Here is a 19,325-nt window from a genome sequence, read left to right on the forward strand (position 1 = left end):
TTTGAAATCCTTTTTTCTATATAATTGAAATGACTAGCGAAGTATACAAAGTTATCTAATTGAAATCCTAGATATATTATTGTTGTTACTACCTCATCATATTTGAATTTGCTCGTGACGGCAAAACTTTAGTTTTTTAGTGTGTTCATGTGAAGAAGCTCATTTTCTTGTTTGAAAGTCATATTCACTTTTACAATCTCATTGTAATATAGTCTGATGAAATTTTTGTTTTAAGGAAACCCAAGAAAACAGAGGAGAGAAAGAACGACCTTCACTAGAGCTCAGCTTGATATTTTGGAGTCGCTTTTGGCAAAACCAGATATCCTGATATATTCATGAGAGAAGAAGTGGCCTTGAAAATCAACTTACCAGAGTCCAGAGTACAGGTAAGGAAAAATGTTCAGATCGCTCAACGACAGTGCTTTGATGCTGCAGTTCATATACAGTGTGATCAGTGCATCATATTGGATTTTTTCTGGCATCTGTATTTGCTTCGAATGAAATGAAAAATTACCACAGCAATGAGTACATAATTCACATTTTCTGTCAATTTTTTTTTACAAAACGTCCAAAATTGCGGTACGTTACGGTTTCAAAATCACTATCATAATATTCGGTAAAGCTCCAGTAGATATCATAATGAAGAAAGGAAACAAACGTCTATGAAATTCCAGACAGTTTATTTACAATATAAGCAAAAACATTTCATTTCGTTATATGATTTAGCATGACCCTGTATATGCCAGGAATATGAAACGAGTCTTCCTATCTTTGCTGCAATCAGCATATTCACAGTTTATGTATGAGATATCGTTTTTTTTCCAAATAATCCATTTGTCATTTATGACAACTCATGTCATACGACATTTCGAGACTTCAGAAAGAAAACTTCCTTCTCTTTTGGTTTTGGACCAGACACAGGAAGAACATTGCGATTTTGCGGATTTGAAAGAATGTTTTAAAGTATTCCTTCATTTCAATATCATTTATTTTTCTTGTGGTTAAATCAACTTTTGTAGATTGGTTACGGAAGTTAGAACTGACAATTTTTTTCACCTTCTATTATTGTGAAAAAATAATTTTCTAATTGTCTAAATAATTTCTTCATATTTTAGCGACGCTCTCTTTTCCATAACTTGCATCAATAAAAGATTCGCAAATTAATTTACACCTTTCTTCTTTCTTTATATCTACTCCCGTCTCCACTGCTTAAAAAGTGGTAGGGCATTTGAGTAGGTAATAGGTAATTTTTCAAAATATAGGATAACTGTTATGAGAAGTTTTTCTAAACACAATTTTGATCTCGTATATAAAATTTCATGATAAACAAAAAATATACGGAGGAAAGAGTAGGTAAAAGAACATCTATCTAGTAATATGGGAGCCAACGATGCAAAATGGGGATTTACTCGAGCGTCATAAAGACGTCATAAAGAAGAAAAAAATGTTATATAATATATACTTTTCATCGGTGGGGGAAGCGGCTATAGATTTTTAAATATGTAAAAAAATACTGTTGTATGGATACTCGAGCGCGTCAGATATTGATAGCATCAATGTCCTACGTATTTTTAATAATGTTCGTATGTTAATCTGATCGTTTGCATGATGCGGGTGGTTGTACGTAAGAGTTAAAAGTGACTAAAAATAAAATAGTCGAGCGCGTCAGATTTTCTAAGGAAGTGTTAAGTGCAACAAAAAAAAGCTCTCATTCAATAATCTGACGATTTCAAGCTGACGCAAACTCGTGGCCATTACTATAATGTGCGAAAAAAATTCGCCATTTTGGAATACTCAAGCGCGTCAGATTAAGATATATATCGTTCATCTTTATATTCTAGGCGTGCTGCCTCATAATCTGACGATTATCTAGAGAGATTCGCCTAATTTGACAAAAAAAATATCTTTTTTTTCAATTTTTTCCAAATCATTGAACATAAATAATTTAAAAGCTCAGAAAATAGCAAGCGAATGTTTTTTAATTTGAATACTTGTATTCATAAGAGAATAATTTTTAAAAAATGCTGGAAAAATTTAATTTTTTATAATCAATTGATTAATTAATCATCATCTTTATCACGAACGAGTCTCTGTGATCAACTGTGATGGCGTCATGGCAACAGAATTCAGAGTGGAGAAGGAGTGAGTGATTAATAGATAGAGAAAAGTGAAAGAGGAATAGAAACTCGGAGAGGGAAATATAGGTATCACACAGCTACACGCATTAAACTTTATCGACGCATTTTTGTTATTTCGACTTGCGGAAATCGTCAGATTATATATTTTTCGTTATCCTTGAATTATTTCCTTCAAAATAAAAAAAATCAGCTACGCTCGAGAATGTCGAAATGACGTTATTTTTTTTAATTTTGCTGCCCTGTCCTTTCTTTACGTCACTCTCAAATTGTCAGATTACTGGAATATACACTGTTTAGCAGGCAATTAACTCACCCTTTCTTAATCTGGCGCGCTCGAGAATTTCTGGTGATCAATTTTTTTTACTAATCTGATCCTTCATCCTTCACGGGCGGCCTTAGATATGGGGCTCATATTTGGTGGAGGTACTTAACCGGGTACAAGGTATCCACCTGTATATTAATCTGCCGCGCTTTAGTAAATTCCGAAATCCCCGCTTGGGCTCCCCTATTATAGAAATCCCATGAGTCTAGTGATGAAAGCAAAAAATTAAGTCTCAGGAAGGATCTGAAGATTCAGTTAAATTCGATCTCGATTCCCATTTTCAAAGTCATTTTTTTCAAAAACCTATTTTATTATGAAAATCGCCAAAAGCGTAAACTGTTACGTTCAAATCTATATCTAGTTGTAGGGTGGAGTTATGAATATACTGACCGATTACTTGACAAAAATTATCAACAGTATCAATGAATATTATTTTACGAAATTCATAATATTTAATTTATAAAAATCAATCCATGCAAACGCAATTATCAATAACTATTCTAATCACCCTCAACCCTCATCAACATTAATAAGCAACTTACCACAGGATGATCCACATACTAATCCTCAATATCATCATAACCAAGAATCAACGAAGTGGTAGTAGAAGGATGTTTCTTAGAGTGGGTTCCTTCTTCAAGATAGTTTTTAGAGTGGATTCCTCATCGCCTCTCATACGCATTTTAACCTTCATTTGACACCTAAGGATTTTGTTAATTCTAGACCTAACTACATATTTATACCATTCAAAGTTATTTTTCAGTTGAATTTGTGAATGAAGTTCACGACCAAATGATCAACTAGATTTAGATCATTAGAGTTCATGGAGTGGGTTCCTCTTAATGGTGTTTTTTAGAGTGAGTTCTCATCGCCTCTCTTATGCATTTTAACCTTCATTTGACACCTAAGGATTTCGTTAATTCTAGACCTAACTTCATATTTATACCATTCAAAGTTATTTTTCAGTTGAATTTGTGAATGAAGTTCACGACCAAATGGTCAACTAGATTTAGATCATTAGGGTTCATGGAGTGGGTTCCTCTTAATGGTGTTTTTTAGAGTGAGTTCTCATCGCCTCTCATACGCATTTTAACCTTCATTTGACACCTAAGGATTTTGTGAATTCTAGACCTAACTACATATTTATACCATTCAAAGATGTTTTTTAGTTGAACTTTAAAATGGAGTTCATGACCAGATGGTCAACTAGATTTGGATCATTGATATCTTGAAGTGGGTTCCTCTTAATGATGTTTTTTAGAGTGGGTTCCCGTCGCCTCTCATTTTATGAATACACATTTGAACCTTTATTTGACACCTGATGGTTTTGCTACTTCTATACCTGACTACATATTTATACCATTTAAAGTTGTCCTTGAGATTAACTTGAAAATTTCTGGTTGAAAGTTGTCTTTCGTTTTTTTTTCTGTTGTTTAAATACTCTTTCTCACTCCGTTATCGTTACCAAAAAAAAATATTTTCTCATTTTGCAATACTATCGATTTTTTTCTGTTTTGCGGGTTCGTAATTGCTAAAATTTCTCAGTATTGTCATTCTTGGTTAAAAAAATCAAATGAAAGTTCAGAGCATAAAAATCCTGGACAGTCGAAATCAAATAATCATTGTATCATACAAATTCTAGGATTCTCGAACGATCCATATGATCCAAGCCGAACTTTAAACGAAACCTTCATGGAGGTATAGAATGTACTTGATCATTGTTCTCGTTTCCACCGCTTCTAGGGATTCCTTCAGTATAACCATGTCATGACGTTCATTGATTTTTCGTTTTAAGGAAGTTGCATGCGATGTTTCACCATCATATCGTATTATTTTACGTAGGTGAATATTATTTTGAGACTAGACTAAAGCTATCAGTGGAAAAACGAGCTAGTTTATAGTCTAGTTCGCAAGTGAGACTTGGTATCCATAAATTTGAAAAAAATGCCATAAAAAAATGGAAAAGTTATTGAAAGTACGAAACCCACAAGAATTTACTGGGATTTGTTTTCGTCGAAGTCCTGCTTCAGTATTTGTGGATTTTGGGTCAGATATAACCATCTTGAAAAGTCAGGGAGGTTGGAGATCATCAATAATAGCCGAAGGTTATATTTCACTTTTTTCGGATCTAAAACGTACTTCACAAATAAATAGTAACAGTACTTCACAAACAAATAAAACTATTCTATGATTACAAAGGACAAAATGGATTATTATCAAACCAGGGTAGTATTGTTGAAAAATTGTTCGCATATAACTGTAAATGTTCAGGACAATCATTACTATTATGAAATTTCATCTACTGACATTTTTGTTATGTTCTTTATGTTTTTTATTACATAGAATATAACGAACATAATGCTTAGGTATTGAGAAATCGATGATGTCACTATAATTGACATTTAATGCCAATCAAAGAAAAGAAATGTTTGCAGTTTTCCTTTCAATTATGCCTTTGGTAATCAACAATTTTATCCAAGTTGAAGGTTTGTATGAAAACTTCTATAATTTTTTAAAATTTTTTGGAGCTATTTTTTGAAGACATTAGAAATCAATGTCGCTGGAAAAATTGAAAAATTTAAATTTTTCATTTATTTGTGAACAATCATAGATATAAAAATATTCCATTTGATTTGTTTTCTCATCGATAAAAACTGCATCAATATGATTTTTTTTTTAATTTTCCATCCTCATTGAAAAATTGTTTATAAACATTAATTGCATTGATTATGGGATAATTGAATTTTTTGCAAACCTGATGATCTAATAATTATTTTTTCTAATATTTCATTTGTTTATATAATAAAAACTTATTAGAGTAGAGTAGAATTGTTTGTTTGAAGGTTGTTGACAATGTTTCACGGTGAATTTCATTACTTCGGACCTCCATTGATATGATATAAAATAAATTTATCTATATTCTATATACTAATATAAATGTGAAAGTTTGTGAGGGTGTATGTATGTATGTATGTATGTATGTATGTATGTATGTTTGTATGCTTGTGGCTCTTTCACGCCTAAACGACTGAACGGATTTAGATGAAACTTTACATAAATACAGCTCATACATCAGAATAACATATAGGCTACAATTTACAAACGTTTTGTGTTATCTTGGTCGTAATATAATGAAGTATTAATGAAGTATTAAGTAAGTCGGAAAAAGTCTTGCTCCCTGAGAACTATTCTGGTGTGCGCTGCCCATATTGTAGGACTTACATGCAGATAATGTACCCGTAAGATTGATTATCCTAAATACTTAGTTCTAAATGAAAGTCCGCGATAGCATATACCTAGATACTTCTTATGTGGTAGCCACTATATGCAAAATACTGAGCCATCAATATAATTAAACTGGATACTTTTTTACCATGCACATTTTAGAATATCTGTCAAATTCTTAAAAAACTTGATACAATTCTCGTTTCAAGTATTTAATATAGATAAACTTTGTTTTTTACAGTAAGTAATTTGGACGAATCGTTTAAAAGTTATCACGATAAGATTAACTTTACGCAACGCAGTAAGCCATTACGCGTTGTGTCTACTGTGAGACGTCTGAGGACGATGCGCGAGGGTAGAGGGGCGGTCTAAGAAATGAAGCGCCATCGCCGAGAACGCGACCCGAACGCGGGCAGACTTCGTTGACGGTTGTATTGGTTTTGTGAATTTCTTCAGAGGTGATACCAAAATCGATTCTCGAAACTATTCATTACTTAGTGCAGTTGGCATATTTGTTTAGTAACTGTATTTTTAAATAGCGTTGCCCGCTCTTATATTAACGTATAGCCGAAGCTACTGAACCTAGAATCTTGAAATAGACAGGTAGGTACTTTGTAAAGCGTAAATAAGCATCAAGAAAGGGGATCAGGAATTTCCACCCCCCAAGGAGGATAAATAGGGGTTCAAAGATTGTATTGAATTTCGTCAGTTTTAAAGTTGAAAACCTGAAATATTGGATTGACAAAAAAATATTGTAACTATTTCTTTAAAATGGCTGTCACGAAACTTGAAATGACAAACCAAACTCCATGGGCGAAGCCGCGGACAACAACTAGTATGGTATAAAATGATTTGAAATCCCTGAAAGAACCAATAAAATTGAAAATCAAAATAGCTGAAAGATAGCAAGATAGCTGAAAATAACAATTATATTATGCAAAAAACCCTGCTTAATATAAGTGTTGTCGGGACTGGTTGTAAGTGAATTATATTATTATTCAGCGTACTCAACGATAAAATTTATTAACACAAATCACAATGACATACAAAACACTAGAAAGAAAATTACAGGGTGACCTCGAGGAACTAAGCTAAGTCTTTTCTCGATCAGCGAGGAGACTGTAGAGCGGGTTTAGTTCTCGGTGGAAACCTCTGAATAAGAGATAGTTCTTGGCCGAAATCTCAGACCAAAATGAATGCATCGGCTAAGAAGTGTGTTGGAAGTAGCTTTCGAATAATCATCACTGAAAATATGGCCGGGGTCATAAATACAGTCGAGAAAGGTCAACCACTTGTGCCCGTATTCTTTGTCTAAATCTATAAAAGTGTTAACAATGAGTACCTACTCGAAACATCCCAAGTGGTTTCGTTCTAAATATCCATATGTTTTTTGGCAATAAACTTTCGTTCTGAGAAAAGAGCATTTCAATGATATGCGATGAAAAAATATAAAAATGATAAATAATAATAAGAATAAAAGAATCAACATGAAAAATCCAGGCAGATGGATATTTTGTACGACTGTTCGAGTTATGCTAACGAGAATTTATAATACAAAAATAAAAATCAGAAACAAAATAAAATGTTTCTAAAGTGAATAGTTGTAAGAAAAACCCTACAGTGTTATTTTCAGCTTTTCATTTTAATTTTCAGGGCTTTAATGCTCAATATAATTGTTATTTTCAGCTAGTCATTTTGCTTTTCAATTTTATTGGTTCCTTCAAGGATTTCAAGTCATTTTATATTATATTGAACAAGTCGAAACTGATTTTTGGGAAAAAAGTTTTTGGCTTCCTACTACTCCATTTTTATACAAAAAAAAATGATGAGGGAATCTTCCAAAGAAAGGAAGGAAGTAATCAATTTGAAAATAAGTAACTCTATACATGGATGTGTAGATCATGCAAAGAAGTAACTTTCAGACACAAACTGAAAGAAAGTCCTCCTGAAACAGCTACTTTCATATAAACATTGAATTACACGAAAGAAAAAATTCTTTCGAAACAAATACTTTTATATGAACACAGAAGATACTTTCGTTGTGGAATAAAAATCAGATATCATTCACATGAGTTCTACTTTGAATGAATGGTAATAAATTGCACTTACATGGAACACTGTCACCCTCACTGGTATACACCGATGTTTCGCCTTAAGACACTTGCCCCGAGTGTGAAACTAATGAAATTCAAAGTAGTGTTGTATTTAACCAAGTCACATATAAATGCATTTATGGCAGGTCACAGTACATAAAAAAAAATATTGCAATAAAAATAAAATGTTTAACGCATATAAAAGGAATACATACCAACCAGCAGAGTTGTTTTATAATTTCATGATGCTGCAACAGTTTCATTTTATTAGTATTTTAAAACTACTTCCAAAATGCTAATTGATTAATTATATTAGAGTAGTCATGAAAGAAATACAGTTGTAGGCAATAAAAGTGTTATATAAATTTGTCATAGAAATGTTCATGAAATAAAATTAAAAAACAGTTATAAAATAGTCAGGAAATTATCACGAAAACGTTTTTACAAGTAACTTATGAAACTTATTATTCAATAAAACTAAATTGTTGTGTACCAGTTTTATAGAACTTTTCTGCGAGATTTCCATGATAGTTATAAAACTATTTCAAGCTTATTTCATGACTGTTTCCTGTAGCTTCAATGAAAAAATTTTATTAGAATCCTTTCAAACACTATTTTATTTCCATTCCATATTGTCACTTCAATGATAATTATCCAACTATTTCATACTATGGCATACTTACTACAATTCCAAAACACTAATATAACTGTTATAAAATCAAATGGCTCTCGAAAATATATATTTGCTGCCACCAAGAATGAAATGCAGCATTTAAGAACAACCAGCTGATATCGATTCCTAAACACAGCTTTGAAAAATTCTTCTCAATTTCAGTTGTGTTCAGTAAGAATATTTTTTCAGTTATTTTAGTGGGATACCATCGATATCGTGGTGTAAATTATTAATAATAATAATAAACGTCTTTATTACTACAACCACTGAAAAATAACAATATTAAGTTCTAACGCAACGAAGACGAAGAAATGACTGAGTGTTCCATAAAATAACTTTCTGGAAGCTTTTTGAGTCGCCCTGTATGGTGGAAATACTAAAAAAACACTTTCAACTATCCCACATAACCTAGCGCTCCAATTTTTTTCGTGCGAGAAATAGGAAAAGGTTATTATAATGGTTAAAACCCGTCATTTAGCCTTTATAATCGATGAAGGAAACTTTTTAGCAACATCCCGTTAGATAATATTTATCCAAACTATATATGAGAAATCATTTATTCGTACAAACACTTTTGTAGGAACCTATAGCTTTAAAAGTAGTTCGAATCTGCTGCAATACCATCACTCCTAGAAGTAAATGTTTCTCAACAGTTTTATAGGGGTAACAGAGTAGCTAAAATACGTTGAAATGCTTGCTACCGATACCAAATTATTTTATAGAACGACGCCATTTTAAATGATAGCAATCCGGGATACTGAAATTAGATGGGTTGAAAATATGAAATATCGCATATATTGTGATATTTACAGCTGAAAAGTACATAGATATTATAACATTATATTATTTAGAACCAAGTGAGTTAAGTTTGCGACTAGAAAATCAATACGTTGACAGAGTGAATTTTTGTGTAATTAATAATTTTTCCGAAAACATTTATAAATGAGTGGCGCGCTTAAATTTTGCTTATAATAAACTATATATTCGTCAATAAAATTTCATTTGCAGTAAAAATACAAATCTTCGTAACAAAAACAATGTATTTAACAGTTTTATGAGTGCAAAAGTGAAATTTAAAAATGGCTTCAAACTATATATTTGTTAGTTTTTAGTTGGCGACATATCTATTATATTTTCCTAGTGTCCAATACAAAATTACTTCTGGCGCCTTCAAGAAAACAATTTTAACACTTTTTTATTTTATTGTTATCGTTTTCAGCTGTATTATATTTTATAATGCTTACTTGGAACTACTAAAAAACTTTTATAAAATCGTCTTCTGCTTATTTTATCACCAAAATATGTTGCAAAAGTGCAGTAAGAGAAGTCTTTACAAAACTACTTTTTAAGAGTGTTAGAAAAGTTTCATAGTAACTGCCAAAATATTTAAACTGTTTTGTAGTGTTTGTAAAAGGCCCTACAAAATATTGATGAAGACTATAATGTTTTATAAAACGGTGTCAATTTCCTATTTATAGTTGTTTTATAAACACATTGAAAATATTTCTGGGAGAAATGCAGTTTTATAATTTGTTCCTCCGAAACGTTTCCACAACTATTATGAAATACGAAATTGCTAGTTGGGCATATACTTCACATCAAAATTATTATTTAAAATAATTATTGGCTGACGAAATGATTATTTGATTCTAAAAGACAATTCATTAAGGGTATTTTAATAAACTTGCTTGATTCAAATAATCCATTATATCGTAGAAACATTTCCCGAGGAGAAACTTTTTGATGACTGTTTTGAATTTCAGATTCTAATATTTTCACTGATTTATCGAGATTACTATAAAAATAAATTTCCAAACTTTATACATTTCTGAATAATAAAAACCTGAATAAAAATAACCATGTATCAATTTTCAATAAAAACTTTTTACTGTTTTTATTTCATTTATTTTTATTCTGCCAGGTAAAAGAGAAATTAAAAAAAGCATATGAAACAGTACATTTTTTTGCAATGCAGGTGTTGAAAAATGATCTATTACGTATGATTTTGAATTTAATTTTCATAGAATTCGTATATTAGTTGTCGATAAAGAATATCATATTCGAGTTCAGCATACAACAGCAAACAAATGTGGAACCAAATTCACAGAAAAAGAAACTATTTCTCTGATAAGAAGACAGGGTGTCAAAATCATTACACGAACAATACCTAAACGTGTGCCAACAATAAAACATTAAAGCAACGTTACAATGGCTGCCAGAACAAAGTTCACAATGTAAGTCATAATAATAAATCAGCGAGGGCCAAGGAGACATTAGAAAGCGATCCATTTCCTAAGTGAATAGTTGAATACCCAGTCGTTACCTTATTAGCCTCCCAGAGTCATGCTGAAGCACGTTTCGCATTTGTTTCGCCCACAGCCATTGTCGATCTCTGGTTACTCTAACAACACCCTTATTCTCTCTGGGGGCGGCAAATTGCCTGTTTCCTTTCGGTATTGACTCTGAAGAGGTGTTTGTTCAGTACCGCAGTTGGTAAAAATGGATTGTCGCCTTGGTATTCAACCACCAATCACTACAATTAAAATTCCCACCGTGTCTGTCTGTTTGAACGTGATGAATTCAAAAACTACTGAACCGATTTTCATATGGTTTTCGCCAATGGACGGAGTGATTTGAGAAGAAGGTGAAATTTATCAACATTTAGAACGAGGTACAACATTTATAATGAATACGTATGCCTACATACATACAGTGTGACACACTCAAAATGAAGACACCCCTGTATATTAATCATTTTTGAAAGAGAGATTTGATTGTTCCGAGTGACAGCCTTGAACCTAGCCTATACTACGTTCCTGTGAAAAAGGCAAGTTCTCTATATTTTGCTTCACCGAAATAAGTTTTTCCAAAAAGTTGCTTGGAAATCGATTTTAACCCTACACACCGAATTCCATCGCAAAATAATTTTTGTGAGGATCAAAAACACAGAACACGGAGCGAAACCCGGAAAAACAACTCATTATATTTTGTCCGTGGCTCTTAAATTGAAATCAAATTCGGAATGATCAGAATAGTACTCATCTTTTTCCTTTGATTTTCATGAAATTATTTTCCAGCAGCTCGACTGCATTGCCATTTCTTGATTTTATATCATTTCTAGAAACATGTGGATTCGTTTTCCGGTGGTATTCCAGGACCAACCAATCAACCGACAACTGCGTTAGTTAGTTGGTGCTCAAACCACTCCAGAATAAAAAACTTGGAAAGCTAACTTCGGTATAACACCAATAGGTGGTTCCACTTATGTCTCGCTTGCTTTTACGCAGTTATTTTTATCCAAGTATTCTTCTTGGTTCTTCACATTTTGTCTTCAATCGCCTGCCCGGTACTGATGATGCCCAACAGACTGAAACAGCTGTCCACCGGTGGGTCTTAGACTGAAATTAAATTGGTAATAATCTAGGTCTAGAGAAAAACAGAACATAAAATGAAACCCGGAAAACAAAACAACCCATGTGTCCATGAGAATATATATGCGAACAAATTGAGTCCCTGCAATTTTTTTTGATGTCGAAGCCATCAATTGAGAAAAGTATCCATGAAATATAAGATTACCGTTCAATTACTCTGCTGGCACCGGCCTCAAAAAGTTGTAGATACCTAATTTGATTTGTACCTATTTATGATTTCGTTTTGTTGGTTAATTTTATATACAGTGTGACCCATTTAAAATGGAACCACCCCTGTAGAATGTGCATTTTTCAATCGATCTCAATTTTTTTTTATTGAAATATTAAGCATGAAAAACTGTATCTTGACACTAACTTTCACAATTTTAGTTTCATTTCCAAGGCACTCTATGGTTTTTTTTGTTTGTCAAAAACGGCAAAAGTTTATTAGGCAATTTTTGTTTTCAAATTTGACTACACCACTGGATTCGTAGTCATTATAAATCAAAACTGTCAAATTTTCATTAAAAAATATTTGTTAACAACGAAGTTACAACAACTTCAATTTTGGAAACAAAGTATTTGTTTGTAATTTTTATTCAGATTATAGACATATTTGAGATCTGACAACACTGTCATCACCAAGTAGAACACCAGTGAATTTGTACAGTGAAAATCCGAAGTCAACAGCTCAATGCGTTCTACAGTTATAACTCCTGAAAATATGGTAATGTGAGAGATTTGTGGTGCAAGCGTTTTGTAATAAAAATCTGACTACGCCACTGGATTTGTGGATAATATTCCCTTAAAATCATTCATTTGAGTGTAGGTTACGAGAAGTGTATTCTAGAATAACAGAAAATTAAAAATTCATTTTCAAGTTATGCAGTACTTAGTACATTCTTCCGCATAGCCGCTAAAATCAAATTGATTTAAAGCATGGAAATCATTTATTCAATAATAAAACAGAGAGCAGGACAAAAATTGTTCCCTGTAAATTCTTCATAACTCAGCTAAAACAATCTTTTAGAGGAGATATCAATAATTTGAGGAAGCTGAACTCATTATGCAAAGGTTTTATAATAAATCAACAGTAGGCTGTGATTTTGACAGTTAATCATAAATAAAATAATAGTTGTTAGTTACGTGCATTTAATAATGGCTTTGCAATTATCATTAGAAGAAAGAATTGAAATTGTGAGAATTTCTGGGGACAATTATCATAGTGAAAGAGAAGACATCCAAATCGACTTCCCATTGACAGAAGCACCGTCAGTAAAATTAACAAAACATTTAAAGAAACCGGTGCAGTCAGCAAACATATTTTAAAAAATAATCACCGAAGAAGAAATTTAAACGAAGGTGCTGTTTTAGATTATTTTAAAAACCACCCAAACAGAAGTTTACGAGTCGCCAGTTTGGATTTAAACTTACCGAGAGAGACTATTCGACGATGTCTTAAACAAAACAAAATGAGAGCATTTAAACCTAAATTTCTTCACTTTTTAAAGGCAGGTGATGAAGTGAAACGTATGGAATTTTGTTTGTTGGCACAAGGCGAGTACCTGAATACAAGAAATCTTTTAAACTGCATAATGTTTAGTGATGAAGCTTCTTTCAGCACCAATGGGGTAGTTTCATCGCAAAATGCTCGGTATTGGGCTACGGAAAATCCGCACTGGATCATAAATTGTAAAAGTCAATATTCCGAAAAAGTTAACGTTTGGTGTGGTATAGTACAAAATAGAATAATAGGTCCATATTTTTTTGATGGAAACATAAACGGGCAAATTTTTTTGGAATTTCTAAATAACCAATTATCGGACGAAATAGATGAAATGCCTCTTGCGGAACAAGTAAATTTATATTTTCAGCTCGACGGCTGTTCCGTGCACAATTCGAGGATTGTTAAAGAGTGGCTAAATAACCAGTTTCCAAATCATTGGATAGGACGAGGTAGTGACTTAATTGAATGGCCACCTAGATCGCCTGATCTAACAATATTAGACTTTTTTCTGTGGGGTATTCTGACACAAAAAGTATACAGAACAAGACCAACGAATCGAGCTGAACTCATGCAAAGGATACGACAAGCTTGTGCCGAAATTACAGTTCAACAAATAAGAAATAGTGTAAACAATATTCGGAAGAGATACGATAAATGTATTGAACTTAATGGAGGTTTGGTAGAAGCCACAAAAATTTGAATGTTTAGTTTTAAATCAATGTTTATTTTAGTATCAGTTTTTTCTTAATGGCAATTAATTGTTGAATAAATACTTTGAAACTTGTTTGTATACATTTTGTTTTCATCAGCTATAGAAGAAGGTAGAGTAAGTTCAGAATCTCATAAAATGTGATTTTCCAGGTGCGCTGTTACAAAAGTACTATTATTTATTATTGGGAAACTTCCAAAAAGCTTACAAGTATGACCATTAATACTTCAAGATTCTATCAAGATATGGTAAAAGCGCAATTGGGAGATCCCATGACATGAGATTCTGAACTTGGTCTACTACTGCGTAACTTGAAAATGAACTTTTAATTTTCTGTTATTCAATTATTCAATTTTTATTTTCACTTCTCGTAACCTACACTCAAATGAATGATTTTAAGGGAATATTATCCACAAATCCAGTGGCGTAGTCAGATTTTTATTACAAAACGCTTGCACCACAAATCTCTCACATTACCATATTTTCAGGAGTTATAACTGTAGAACGCATTGAGCTGTTGACTTCGGATTTTCACTGTACAAATTCACTGGTGTTCTACTTGGTGATGACAGTGTTGTCAGATCTCAAATATGTCTATAATCTGAATAAAAATTACAAACAAATACTTTGTTTCCAAAATTGAAGTTGTTGTAACTTCGTTGTTAACAAATATTTTTTTAATGAAAATTTGACAGTTTTGATTTATAACGACTACGAATCCAGTGGTGTAGTCAAATTTGAAAACAAAAATTGCCTAATAAACTTTTGCCGTTTTTGACAAACAAAAAAAACCATAGAGTGCCTTGGAAATGAAACTAAAATTGTGAAAGTTAGTGTCAAGATACAGTTTTTCATGCTTAATATTTCAATAAAAAAAAATTGAGATTGATTGAAAAATGCATATTCTACAGGGGTGGTTCCATTTTAAATGGGTCACACTGTATATACAAAAATATTATCCGAAAATTTTGAGTTATATTCTTTTGGAGGTTATTAAATAATAATAACAATCATGTTACCCTTGTATATTTAGTTTATGAATCAATCGGACAAAAAAGGATCACTCTTTTATTCTTTCATTTCAGGTTTGGTTCAAGAACAGGAGAGCGAAATGCAGGCAGCAACAAAAACAACACACCCAACAACAGAGTACAGAGAAAACCACAAGATTAAAAAACAAACCGGCCTCAAGCGTCATTGCCAAGTCCTCTCCTACGCCGCCAGCCCCTGTCTCCAGCAATAATAATAATACGAGTACCAGGTAAAATAATTCTGAAGAAATTCTATTAATCTATAATCTATCATTGAATATACGAATACATACAAAGGCCACATCCTATTATATTATTTACCCAAAATAATACAGTCCCCCGTCTGGTATTTTGAAGAGAACGAGATATCACGGTCGGACAGAATTTACGTATAAAGGTATCATTTTTGGTACTTTTTGATAGAAAAGACATTGATTTTGCATCATTCGTCGCCGAGACGTTGAGCCAACGTTGAGCATAAAAACCTTACAGACCATGGTCAAAAAACCCGGAAAATAGCTTTCACATAATAAAAATCTGCTAATTACTCAGGAACGGCTGATCCGATTTTCAAAAATTAGAAAATATTGGAGAAAGAATTGAAATACTTGTCAAATGACGTATCACAAGACCTCCCTTTTTATCTGTGAAAAAAATTGGAAGTGTCTTCTCACCACAGTCTTTTTTCTGATACTGGGTGAACCAAAACTCAAAATTAAATTTTTCTTATTTTTGTTTTCCAAATGAAACATATATATTTCATTCAAGGGGTGTATAGGGGCTATTTGGGGTTATACAGGAAAATCAACAGTTCGAAAATTATAACTGGAATCGTTTCTGAGAAATTCTTCAGTGAACAATCCTTTGCAATTCCCTTGTGGAAAAATACTTTCAAAAGATTTCATAGGGTCAACTGAATTTATACGGGGTCGATAGTATCAAAAATTTCGGGTTCAAAGTCGACTACTTTTCTATAAAATTTCATCAACAGTCAAATCAAGTATCAGAAAAGTTTTTAATCGAATCATCATTTATTAAAGAGAAAATTCTCATGAAGAAGTAGACTCCTCAACAATTGAGTTTTCATTGGAAATAGGAACAGTTGAATAGAACAGCTTTTTGATATTTTGGGAATAACTTCTGAACCGCTCGGTATATACTGATATAATCTCATATTTCCTGACGACATCTGAATATGAAACCAAATGATATCATTTCTACTGGAGAATATTTAGGGATAACTCACTTCCATGCCGCACTGACAAATATACATTTGATACTTCAATTTCAGTTCATCAGCAAGTTCTCCTTCAGTACATACAGCGCCACACCTCAGGGACAGCCCGAACTACATGAAGTCGCAGCTACTCGCTACCGGTGGCAGCACCACACCACCCACGGTAATACAGTATTCTGTTTCTACACATGACTTTATACCATGACCGTAAAGAGAACCAAATATTTAAATTTTGGAAAAATTATAAGAGGAACCCATACACATTAGTTGGGGGTTGATTTATTAGAGAATGAGCAGGTTAATGATCTGTAGTACAACTGTTATATCTGATAGAATTGGCCTATACTTGATGAAATCCATAACGTACCCAAATAACTTCATTATGAGATTTTACAAAATCGGAGCACATATATAGTGAAACACGTGTTCAATACAAATCACAATAAAGTGTTTTTTATCTATAACTGTTTAAAGAAAGGTTAAAAAAGTCAGAATAGTTTCGGAAACTGGTTAGTACAGTTTATTGTATGATTTTCACTCTAAAGGGATAAAATTAATATTTGTTTGTGATCGTGGGTTTTTAGGTTAATATGATTGTATAAGAATCAACACTTGGGGTTATAATTCTATAAAATCCTTTTTGACACCAAGAAAGAAAAGTATACAGTGTGCATATCACATTATCAATTTTCAATAAACAATCAGGAAATGAATCAATTTCAGATTTTTCTAATTTAATACAAGAATCCACAATTGAAAAGTAACCCAAATCATTGAGAACTCAATGAATACCTTTGGTTCATTATAATGTAAAAAACAAATCGAAGACCTGAGAAATATCCTAAGCTTGAATAAAACTGTTTTCCTGCTTTATTCAAGTACTGTGGTGTGACCGACCTAACTATACGAGTAATTCTATAAACCCAATGGTTAAAAGAAGATTGTGCTCAAAATAAGATGGAATCATATAGATTTATATTTTTCATATTGCATTTTAAAAACTATATTATCGAATAGAAAGGGTTTCAACCAACCCTCGCTCTGAGGGTCAAATGAGTAACCACAAAAAAGTATATTACAGATTATTAATTCCAATATTACATGATTTCAGATCCCAAGCTCAACCTTCACCAACTCTGCAAACTCAAGTATTTGGTCACCTGCGTCAATAGACAGTTTTGCATTGGATCAGCATAGATGGTGTACCTCAACACAAGCTTCAGTTTTGAGTACAACGAATTCTTCAACCAACTGTTATAACAATTACCCCTACTACTCAAATATGGAATATATTAATTCTACATCAATGAACCACTCCCAATTTGCGGTGAGTATAATTATTCTTATAGTGAGTAGGTATACCTTTGGACCCTAAACGAACCAAACATTGAGAAAACTCGGAAGATACGCCTGGAAACTAACCCGGATTGACCTTGATAAAAAGAGACTATCTGGGAAAATAATTTAAGAACTACCTACATCAATACAACAGAAATCGGTTCATAATGATTACAGGACTACTTATAATTGGATACTGTACATTCTGAGAACAAAGACAGATCGTCATGTTTTATGAGAATGTGAGGCACTTAATCACAGGAGGCAAACAATTTATGGACAAACCAAATTATGTCCAGAAAAATATGACAAACATTCAACAAAGGAACAAGATTGAACGGGAGTCATATGAAAAGATGAGGGGAAGGTTCAATAATGACTCTGCAGTGTTTTAGGAGACTTGGACGGCTCCCATGAAGCAAAATATGATATGATATCTATAGTCCAGTCATTTTAGGGGGTCTGCCTAGGAAAGTGGACAAACCCAGCTGTAAATTTGTATAAACTTTGTATTATGGCATCATAAAAGTATTCTCAAAATTCACATATGATTCGACGGCCGCAACTTCAAAAATGGGGGGTCAAAAGTCAAAAAAAACGACTTTTGGCACGTTTTTTGCCAATATCTCGTTTCCAATTGAGTTTATGCTGATTGTATTCATCTTCAATATTGTAGAAAATGGAATTCTCTACAACTTTTGTTGCAAACATTTTTTCATACGTTTAATCGTTTTTGAGATAGAGAGCAGCACGAGCGCAGATTAAATATTATTTGAAATCAACATGTTGTCCCAATCGAAATCAGCTCATTTAAGGTTTATGAATTATTACTTAATAAATAAATATAAATAATTTTCATTTTTTATTAACAAATACATTATATTTAAATCTTGTTTCCATTAATTATTTATTTTCAATTAAGTATCAATTTATTTAATAACACTTACGTGCCCGTGTAGTTATAAATTTGTAGAGGGAAAAATATATATTACTTTATAATTTAAATCTAATCTATAGACTGTTTGCTGACTGCAAACGTGGTTGTATAGACACCAATGATGCAGAACGCAGTGGACGTTCAAATGAAGCAGTAACACCAAAAAACATACAAAAAATCCATAAAATCGTCGTGAATGATCGAAAAGAGAAGTTGCGTGAGTTAGCTGACATTGTAAAGATATCAAAATAACGTGTTCGCTTTATACTGCATGCGCATTTGAGTATGAGAAAGCTCTGTTCAAAGTGTGCGCCGCGCTAGCTCATCAAAAACAAGAACGTCATGATGATTCTGAGCAGTGCTCAGCCATATTCAAACAAAACAAACCGGAATTTTTACGTAGATATGTGACATGGATCCATCACTTCACTCCGAAATCAAAACGATCGTCATCTGAGTGGAGAGCAACTGGTGAACCTCGTCCAAAGCGCCCGAAAATACAACAATCTGCTGGAAAGGTTATGGCCTAGGTATTTTGGGATGTGCGTATTCAACATATTTGGATCTTGGTGACTACTGGCATTCGCAAAGAGAATGAAAAGCTCATTGCTGAAACAGAGGCCTATTTTAAGGCAAAATTTTCTACAAAAGTGGTATGGGAATGTTAGTAGAAGTTACCTCACTTCAGGCAGACAGTGACGTAAT

The 19,325-nt window shown here is 32.7% G+C and overlaps 1 protein-coding gene across 1 annotated transcript in view; it reads left to right on the top strand.

The window, feature by feature from the left end:
- The window catches only part of LOC111505307 (uncharacterized), an 85,723-nt gene that overhangs the window by 62,569 nt on the left and 3,829 nt on the right, over positions 1-19,325 (top strand). Inside the window, 5 exon segments of the mRNA XM_074182320.1 lie at positions 236-307; positions 310-386; positions 15,163-15,338; positions 16,400-16,508; positions 17,457-17,672. Of these exon segments, the coding sequence (XP_074038421.1) occupies positions 236-307; positions 310-386; positions 15,163-15,338; positions 16,400-16,508; positions 17,457-17,672 (650 nt within the window).

Source organism: Leptinotarsa decemlineata, unplaced genomic scaffold, assembly GCF_025532065.1.
Source record: "Leptinotarsa decemlineata unplaced genomic scaffold, Ldec_3_MD MMD2_tig00026328_RagTag_RagTag, whole genome shotgun sequence".
In the NCBI taxonomy this organism is placed as follows: domain Eukaryota; kingdom Metazoa; phylum Arthropoda; class Insecta; order Coleoptera; family Chrysomelidae; genus Leptinotarsa; species Leptinotarsa decemlineata.